This window comes from Rhamphochromis longiceps, linkage group LG3 (genome assembly GCF_057381845.1).
Source record: "Rhamphochromis longiceps isolate RC_006_pf linkage group LG3, R_longiceps_female_GT1.1, whole genome shotgun sequence".
In the NCBI taxonomy this organism is placed as follows: Eukaryota; Metazoa; Chordata; class Actinopteri; order Cichliformes; family Cichlidae; genus Rhamphochromis; species Rhamphochromis longiceps.
Window position 1 is genome coordinate 11,597,142 of NC_140559.1, and position 10,489 is coordinate 11,607,630.

General features: G+C 46.4%; 1 protein-coding gene across 1 annotated transcript in view; it reads right to left on the reverse strand.

Moving 5' to 3' along the window:
* Positions 1-463: 463 nt before the first annotated feature.
* LOC146672913 (uncharacterized) overlaps positions 464-10,489 on the reverse strand; it is an 11,038-nt gene continuing 1,012 nt past the window's right edge. Inside the window, exons 1-2 of the mRNA XM_085400911.1 lie at positions 5,033-10,489; positions 464-4,688 (exon numbers count right to left, since the gene is read on the reverse strand). The exon at positions 5,033-10,489 is cut by the window's right edge and continues 1,012 nt beyond it. Coding sequence (XP_085257037.1) covers positions 464-2,788 — 2,325 coding nt within the window. The 5' untranslated portion in view covers positions 2,789-4,688; positions 5,033-10,489. The remainder of the gene's footprint in view (positions 4,689-5,032) is intronic.

The following is a 10,489-nucleotide window of genomic DNA, read 5'->3' on the forward strand; positions in this document are numbered from 1 at the left end:
ATTTTCCATGTTTGAGGTGACCAAATACTTATTTGCCACCCTGATTTACGAATAAATTCTTTACAAATCCTACCATGTGGATTCATGGATTTCTTTTTCACATTGTGTCTCTCACAGTTGAAGTGTACCTCTGGTGCAAATTACTGACCTCTGTCATCATTTTAAGTGGGGGAACTTGCACAATCGGTGGCTGACTAAATACTTTTTTGCCCCACTGTACAACAGTAGCATACACACTCAGGGCTCTAGAGTGCGACCAATTTGGTCGCAAATGCGAAACAAAACAAGGAGCCAGAAACAACAAAACAAAAAAAGTGCAAACACTGGAGCCCGGAAAGCAACAGAACAAAAAACAGGAACAAAGTCCAAAACAACAGCACCAAGGCCCAGGCAAAGTCCAAAAGCAAACAAACAAAAGAGCTCACGAAAGGCGCAGAGGCCCAGGCAATAGTCTCAAAAAAGTTCAGGGGGGCCGGCCCGGAGGCTGACAGCACGATAGTCCAATCCCGGGCAGTTCAGGGGGGCGGCCCGGAGGCTGATGGTCCAAGAGCCCAGAAAACAGTTCAGGAGGCCGGCCAGGCAAAAGGCACCGGTGGCGACGGAGCAGATCAGGAGGCCGGCCGGGCGGGAGGCAGCGACGGCGACCGAGCAGGTCAGGAGGCCGGCCGGGCGGGAGGCACTGGTGGAGGAGTAGTTCAGGGGGCCGTCCATGACAGCGGCGTAGTTCCGAGGGCTGTCCATGACGGCAACGACGTCCAGTCATCGGCCGGACAGGATGTGCAGGCCGGACAGGACGTGCAGGCCGGACAGGACGTGCAGGACGAGCAGGACGAGCAGGCCGGACAGGACGTGCAGGACGAGCAGGCCGGACAGGACGTGCTGGCCGGACAGGATGAGCAGGCTGGGCAGGACGTGCACGACGTGCACGACGTGCAGGAACAGACAGCATGGAGACCTCAGGAGCAGACGAAGCTGAACACTCGGAGGCTGGACCAGGCGGAGCTGCAGAGGCAGGACCAGGCGGAGCTGCAGAGGCAGGACCAGGCGGAGCTGCAGACTCGGAGGCCGGACCAGGCGGAGCTACAGAGGCAGGACCAGGCAGAGCTGCAGACTCGGAGGCCGGACCAGGCGGAGCTGCAGACTCGGAGGCCGGACCAGGCGGAGCTGCAGAGGCAGGACCAGGCGGAGCTGCAGAGGCAGGACCAGGCGGAGCTGCAGACTCGGAGGCCGGACCAGGCGGAGCTACAGAGGCAGGACCAGGCAGAGCTGCAGACTCGGAGGCCGGACCAGGCGGAGCTGCAGACTCGGAGGCCGGACCAGGCGGAGCTGCAGACTCGGAGGCCGGACCAGACGGAACTGCAGAAGCTGAGGCCGAAGCCGGACCAGGCGTAGCAGAGGCAGAGGCTAATGACGGCTGGATGGGCCCCTCGGACCCTCCAGCGGAGACGTGAGGCTGAACGGGCCCCTCGGACCCTCCAGCGGAGACCGGTGGCTGAACGGGCCCCTCGGACCCTCCAGCGGAGACAGGTGGCTGAGCAAACGACTGAGGCGGTAACTGAGCAGGTGACTGAGCCGATAGGTGAGCTAATGTCTGAGCTATGGAGAGAAGTCTAATATGTATCGACTGTTGTAAAGATGTTAGTAATGGTGCGTGAGGTGGTGGATTAGCAGATGGTTGGGCTAGGTTGTCTGAGCCTACGGATCCTACAGACAACTGCTGGACGGGCTCACCTGAGCCTCCAGCGAGGTCAGAAACATGTGCAGGTACCTGCCGGACACCAGCCACTCCCACCCGAGGAGAAGGTACGGGTGCAGGAGCTAACTGGATCCCGGTCATCCTCACCCTGGGAGCCGGGACAGGCACAGTCAACGGCTGGGCAGCTGCTGTCTCCACCCGAGGAGCTGGTACAGGTGCAGCGACAGGCAGAGGCTCAGCCAGCCTAGACACCTGAGCAGGGACCAGCTGGACCTCAGCCTCCCTCACCTGAAGCACTGAAACAGGTGCAGGGGAATGCTGGGCCCGAGCTGCCCTGGGAGCAGGAACACAATGGTGCGAAGGAGCAGGCTCAGCAAACACAGACTCCTCTAAAATGTTTTTTAACTTCCTACCACCACCACGTCTAACAGTCTTAATTGTCTCAGTCTTAGCAGTGTTCATATGATTGTTTTTTTCCAGCTCCGAGGAACGACAGCAATCACAACTCACCACCGGGAGTTGCTCCGCAGAAAAAGAGTGGTGACGGTGTGAGCGTCGCCTCCTCCGGGAAGTGGGAGGTGGCGAACTGGGCTGAGAATCCTCCAAAGGACCGGGCTGCGATGAGGAAGCAGAGAGTTTGTGAAGCTCAGAACGTGGCAGACCCAAAAACAGAGCGAAGGACTGCAGCAGAGTGAGTCTAACGTCCGGTGTCACATAATCTTTCTTCCTCCGCCGCTTAACTCTCTTGTCGGACTGGTAACCCAGGGGTGAAGGCGGAGGTGTAGCGACTGGAGAGAAGGAGCACGTGCTCAACCTGATCGCCCGAGGCATAGACGCTGGCTCGGCCGTAGCCATGGCAGTTTGGAGGCTGCGGGGCCCTCCCAAAGCCAAACGTGACCCATAGAAGGGTGACTGGAGCTCCTGGGCATGCTCAGCTTCCTCCCTCACGATCTCCTTGAGGAAGGCAGAAACTGCGGGTCGCTGATACAACACGGAGTCTGCTGGGTCCATGTTCTGGTCGCAATCTTCTGTTAGGTGTGGCTGTGTGCAGGCAGGAACAGGACCCAAGGTGCAGACTCCGGAGACAGACATGAACTCAAAAAAGGCTTTAATTTAATACTCAAAATATAACATAACTGAAAAAACTCAAAACAAACTTAAACTGGAGGAATGACAGAACACACAGCTAGGAAAACGGTAGATCGCGACACAGACACAGAGAAACACTGGGCTTAAATACACAGAGGGAGCAATCAGGGAATGAGTAACAGGAGGGAAACACAGCTGGGGCAAATCAGAACTGACGAGACCAAAGAAGCGTAAACTGAACACACTGAGATAAGACACAGACCTTCAAAGTAAAACAGGAAACGCATAACACAGACTGAACAAAGACACAGGCTCATATGCAGGCACTACAAAGGGAACAGAGACGTGGGAACAGGGCAGACACAAAACACTGACTGAACACGGGGATATAGGAACTTAAGATACACATAGACGCGAACTAGACAAGGGGATGCAGGTGATAGGGGAGACAGAGCAACTAAAGAAGACAGACCTAAGCCATAAGACAGAACTCAAAGAAAACAAAAACTAGACAGTATAAATAATATCGTAAACTCAAAAACCCTGGGTCGATGACCCAGGCATCCTAACAGTTTCTATGAACTCAATTAGTATGGCTTTATCCAACAGATTGGATCCTGTAAAGAACCGCAGGAAAAGCTGAAGATAATTGAAATCAATTTCTCCAATGTACCTTTTCAGGTAACGAGAAACTGTTGACTGGGCAGCTGTCATCTCCTCTGGAAAGATTAGAAGCTCCTTCACTGTGAGACGTACAAAAGAAAGGAATCTTTTAAACTACTGGTTGTCGAGCCGTACAATATCTCCTCCAGAAAGGGTATTGCAAGCTTCACTGGGAAGTAACCAGCTTGTTTCCACCCTACAACAAACACTCTAGCTATAGCCTGCCATTCTTCACACTGAAAGTCATGCCGGATGAATGGGACTTTCACCTCAACTCCCAATGTGCAGCTGTCATAGAAATCCATCCAAAATTCTGTCAGGCAGTCCCGCAAAACACCACTTCCTTCCCCCTGTTCAAGCTCTCCATTTGGTAACAACATTTTGATATTGACCTCAGATGAAATAATGTTTGAGTCCTTAAAGGCACTGATCAAATCAGTAAGACAATGACCTCTTCTAACAGTCAGTATTACGGGACAAGATCGTGGTTCAGGGGGTGCTTGGTCAGGAATATTGGCCTCTCCTGTCAGCCCCGGTGAGAGAGACAATGTGTGATGAGGTGGATCAGACTCTTTTTCTGTAAACAGTGTTTCAGGATTTAGTTCAACCACACTAATATCCACCCTGTTATCCCCACTAATAATAACAACTGCATCAGAATCTTCACTTTCACCTACATTTGGCAGACCATCCCATGGTAATGTGTCATTCAGTTCCAAATATCCACTTATGGAAGCTCCATCATTAATTACAAAGTTTGATGGTTCTGAATTTATGTTTTCCACCAACAGAGGAAGCATCCACACGCATCTGTGAGCTCTCAATATGAGTTGAATAGTGTGAAAGACTTTTTTTTTTTTTGAGGTGCCATTGGGGAAAAACAGATTTTCAGCCATAAGTTTGATATTTGACACTGTTTCATTTTTATCTACAGATAAATGCCTTGTTCCACCACCACTTACAGACTTCACCTGTTTGAACCCACCCTTCTCCTCATCAAAATCCATCCAGCCAACCTCAATTCGTCTAACTGTTCGTTTTGCATTTGTATTTTCTGCCCACTGAGACAATTTCTTTTTAGGAGGCATTCCCTCAGCTCCTGTCAGTCTTTGTCGTAGCCTTGAGAGTATAGATTCTTTCCTGGATGGCAGAAGGCCACAGTGGAGACTCTATCGCCAACTTTGGGGATGTACTTTGCCAGGTCACTGTCTGTCATTAAGGGAATGACAGTTTCATCAATCTGAAAAATATAAATAACAAATTAATAAAATTGTCAATATTAAAAAAAAACAATGAATACATACAACTGCATATTTTAGAGTTGTTTTTTGCTATCTACTTTTGATAACAGATACTTTTGGTAATGTGGTACACATTTGTCCAACATAAGATGAACAAAAATTACTTTTTAAATTACTCTTTAAACATATCACGTCATTAATTAATGTCACTGATTAAACACAAATATGAAATTCAATAAATTTTTTTAGAATGTGCATAGTAAATTGTGGATTGCTGCTCTCCGTTCAAAAACAAACACACAGACACACACGCACGCACACAGCAACAGCTGCAGTGGCTTACATTCTCATCTTCAAGTTTCTTGATCACATCTTCTTCAACTTTACGCTCTGTTAAGAATTCTCGCAGCCGAGTATCCATAGCTGACCTCTAAACCACATGAAAATGAAATTAGTATTTTACACTCGGTTATAAATTTTATGTAGCAGATTTTTACATGATAGCCTACCTATAAAATCACTTTATCTATGGCAAATCAGAATTTGATAATGATTGTTTTATTACTTTGATATTATCTATGGTAATGAGGAATGGAGCAATTGTCTACTTGGAGTTTAAGTAGTTCAGCATGAGCAATGACAACCTGCATCAATACAAAATCATTCCGATCACTGTATGCTTTATTAGTTCCCTTGGCAACATGATACCCGCAGTGAGCTACTGTAACTGCAAGGCTTCATCCGGTGATGCATTGAAAGCTACGGCTCATTTAGCATGTATTACCTTAACAAGTGTGACTCACATGATGCTACTTTCAAGGAGATGTTCAGCAAAAAAAAAAAAGAGGCAATTTTAAGATGCTTTCCATCTAAAACTGTTATTATGGTCCAGCTAGTATGGTGTTGTGGCCAGGGTAAAAGAGAGACACCTTCGTGACACAGAGAACTAAGGTTTTATGTTGAACATACCTCGTTTATTAGTAGCCTTCAGCCTTGCTCTACAGTTAAAAATGAGTTTACGGCTACATATTAGCACAACAAAACAACGTGTAGTAACAACATGAGGATACAACATTTGAAACATCAGCAGATATCATTTAGAACATAGTAACAATATAGGTCTGAATAAATAACTGCCGAATTGCCGGATAACAATATGAAATAAATATAAAATATAATACACTCACCTTAAGGACATCACCAACAGCAAGGACTCCGTACTATGGCTGACACAGGTTCTAGTGAATGTGCCCTGGGATGATATTAAGAACTATTGATAACTTTTCTTTAAGGCCTGATCTGTCTGAAATTCATAGCCAGCTCTGACACGGTGCCATCAATCTTTGAATGCTGAAAAAGCAGCAGTGTATCCAGGAAACACATTATATGCTGCAATAAATGCACTGCCCAAGTGTCCCCTCTCCCCACTGCCTTTCAGCAGCAGACAACAGCAAACAGGTCGTCAGAGGAGCCGATGTGATGATTAAGTTTAACATTTTCTACAATATTGACAAAGCACTTTAAGCACAAGTTTGTTAGTTAATCATTTACAAATGAATATTGTCTGTATGGACTTCCCCCCCAAAGAAAGTGCACATGTAAAACTGCGGTGTTAAGCGATGCGGTTGAAAAATTTGAGTGCGCCTAACTTTTGTGCCGGTGCGCCTAAATTTTTAAAGTTAGGCGCACCGGTGCGCCCATGTCAAAAAGTTAGTCTAGAGCTCTGACACTATGAGTTTATGGATATGGTTGGAAATATGCAAGACATAAACTGTATAGCTTAACATAACTGTTCTACCACTACTATTCCTATGTATAGACATGCACACACACACACACATACACACTAAATATACATGTCCAGTGACTTATGACATTGTGATTGAGGAGTTATAGAGTCTAACTGCTGTTGGGATGAATGATCTGCGAAAGCGCTCCTTCCTGCAGCGAGGGTGTTTCAGAGGGTGTGTTACTTCTCCTGGTTGGCACTAAACTATTGCTGTCCAGAATTAACGTTTTTTCTCTCACTATCAATAATTCGTTGATACCTATCTCTCCCTCTGTGAAAAGCTTGGGTGTCATTGTTGATAGCACATTATCCTTAAATTCACATATCAATAATGTCACACGTGCAGCATATTTTCAACTCCATAACATCAATTGCCTCCGCCCCTTCCTCACTCCTCATGACACTGCCATTCTCGTCCATAATCTCGTCATCTCTCAAACTGACTACTGTAATTCACTATTATTTGGCCTTACAAAAAAAATCCATCAACAAGCTCCAACGTGTCCAGAGCTCTGCTGCCTGTATTATTACTAGGACTTCCTCTACCCACCACATCTCCCCAATCCTGAAGCAGCTTCACTGGTTCCCAGTTAAATTTCGCATTTATTCTAAAATAATCCTTTATACATTTAAGGCTATTCATTCTGTCTCTCTCCACCATACCTTTCTGATTTAGTACAGATGAACTTCCCATCTCAGTGCCTCAGATCTTCATCTTTTCTTTCTCTCTCTCTGTTCTTTCCGCTTGTCTTATTACAATGGGGGGCTTTTAGTCACTTTTCTTTTTAAGTCCACCCTCAAAACTCACCTGTGTAAAAGTCCTTATCTTTAAACCTCTACATGCTCTTAACTTTTATCTGTTACTCTTATTGTTGTGTATATTTCCAGTTTTTCTGGGGGGTTTTTTAACATACACTCAACAAAAATATAAACGCAACACCTTTGTTACTGCTCCCATTCCCCATGGGATGGACGTAGAGACCTAAAATTCATTCCAGATACACAATATAACCATCCCTCCCAAACAGTGGTCACAAATCAGTCCAAATGTGTGGTAGTGGGCACATCTGCTATATTGAGATAATCCATCCCACCTCACAGGTGTGCCACATCAGGATGCTGATCTGACATCATGAGTAGTGCACAGGTGTACCTCAGACTGCCCACAACAAAAGGCCACCCTGGAATGTGCAGTTTTGTCTCACAGCAAAATGCCACAGATGCCACAAGCAATGAGGGAGCGTGCAATTGGCATGCTGACAGCAGGAATGTCAACCAGATCTGTCGCCCGTGCATTGAATGTTCATTTCTCAACCATAAGCCGTTTATTTATTATTTATTTATTATATTTGCCTCATACCTAACCCTGAACAAGCATCCCAGCTACAAATATGATACACCAGATTTCCTGACAATGGTATTGAATGCTGAGCTGTAATCTACAAACAGCATTCTCACATACGTGTCTCTCTTCTCCAGGTGTGACAGGGCAGTATGTAGTGTCAGGGCTATGGCATCATCAGTGGACCTGTTGTGGCGGTATGCAAACTGTAGAGGGTCCAGTGAGTCGGGTAGTGCAGAGCAGATGAAGTCCCTGACCAGCTTCTCGAAGCATTTGCTCACGATGGGGGTCAGGGCTACAGGTCGCCAGTCGTTCAATGAGGAGATGGTGGAGGATTTGGGTACAGGGACGATGGTGGCCATTTTGAAGCAGGCTGGGACTACAGACAGAGAGAGGGAAAGGTTGAAGATGTGCGTGAACACTCCAGCCAGCTGAGCCGCGCATGACTTGAGGACGCGGCCGGGAATCCCGTCCGGACCAGTAGCTTTGCGCGCGTTCACCTTCCTGAAGCACATCCACACATCCTCCTCAGACACAGTGTGCGCACTGACGTCATCCGCGGTGCGCACACTGTCTAGTCTCATGGTGTTTGCTGTATCGAATCTAGCATAGAATAAGTTTAGATCTTTGTTACATTCCCCTGAGGGGTCTAGGTGGTGAGGGGAAAGTAACAAAAAGTGTCCGGGTCAGAAAAAGGAGTCAAGGAGGCAAAAGGGTTAAATTAAATAGTTTTATTAAGGTAGCTCAACTAAAAGAGACGGACAAGCCGCTATCACCATTTAACTGCTCATCGTGTCTGCAGGCTTTGTTAATAAATTTCCACAACAGTAGCCACCCGTACAAACACACTAAGACATATTTAACATCATTTTCATCACTACTTATCAACACTTTCCCTCTCTTCTTCTTCTGTCCACATTTTAACACATCTCTGTCCATCACTCTTGGTTATACACCACCCACAGCACCTCTTACACACAGACACACTTCTCTTTACTGCATTCCTCAGTTTCTACACACTTCATACTGCATGTATTCTTTCCCATATTTCTGAAAGAGAAAAAATAGATAAATCATGCAATCGAAACCTGGATTTGCGCGGACTAGCCAGAGGGATGCCTCCTACGGCCGTACTGGCCGTACTGCTGAGCTCAGCTTTGCGGACAAGCGTGTTCACCGTCCGGCCTTTTCCTTGTGGTGCAAAAGTGCTAAACACCGTAAACTAAGGACAGAGTCCTTCCCATGACGGTCCTGAAATTAGGCGTTGAATTCCTGAGGTTTCCCTCCCAGCGGTCCGTCCAAAAAAAATAAAACAACAACAAAAAACAAAAAACGCCCCCATTTGCTGGGCCCAGCTTCCATTGTACGAACAAGCGCGTCTGCTGTCCGGCCTTTCTGCCTTTTTCGCTGGTGCAAAAGTGCTAAAAGACCATACACTAGAAGGCTCAACTTGTTGAGCTTCAAAGATCCTGCACTTACCACTGCAACAAGAATACCCACTAGAAAACCCAAACTGAGTTTCTAGGAACCTGCACCCAATAATTGCAGCTGTAAGGAAGCGAGGCTTTCCCTGTTGGTCCGATTGAAAATGCTCCCAAATTAAAACATCTCACCGTTGCAGATCCTTTTCAGTGCCTCTCTTGGTTCTTTTAAAAATTCCTGCATGTGTGAGTCGCTGAAGCACACACCGCGGTTCCCCCTTTTTGAAAACAACGGTGGGACTGAGGCCATTTTACCTCAGGATAGTTCAGTGAAACTCACGGGAGGAATCCTGCCGACAACGCCAAATTGTCGTGGAAAATTTAACAATAACCTGCAACACACTGTAACAGTCACAATGGTGTGGTGTCTCTTTAAGGCAACCCAAGCCGTTCAGCCGGGCTTTTATATGGTTGGGGTTTTTTTTGGTTTTTTGGTTTTTTGTCCCGTTTGGATCTATAGCCATCAGAATTGTTGTCTTAAGGCCAAGAAAGATGCCAGGCGGATTTATTTTACCAAGTGGATCATCATGGCCTTGCCATATTGGTCCATTTGATTGACCTTTATTATAATTATTTATTTTATTTTCAGTTGCTACAAACGGGACAGACATGACTGGGGGATAGGACAGGGAGAAAGAATGAAAGAAAGAGAGGGAGAGAAAGAAAGAAAACCAAAGGGGAGAAGAGACGGTGAGAAGGGGGGGAAGAGAGAAAAAAAAACAAAAAAACAACAAAAAAAAAAAACACCTGGGTCACCTGTATGGAGAAAAAAAAACAGAGGAGACAGCAAACAACAAAGAGCAACATAATAAGAAAAAAAGCACCATCACAATAAACTAGCTAGCCATAGATATCAATAGTTACTAAATAATAAACGATATTGTGCAGCACGCAAGATAGACAGCGCACAGTGTGCTTTGAGGCAGCAGCCAAGAAAGCTTTAGTCCGCGTCTGTGAATACCCATGTGTACACCTGTGTGCATACCTGTGTGGATCAGCATGCTTGCATTCCAAAGGTTTCTCCATGTAATGATCTGCTAGGGAGTGTGGGGAGCCACAGCCCTGTCCTCTATGGTATCAAGCAGGTATGGAGGAGATCAAAACTCCAGACATCCAGAGGCCCCCAGAACACAAGAGACCAAGGAAGACCCACAGAGGGGCAGCCGCGCCCCTTATATGGTTATTGAA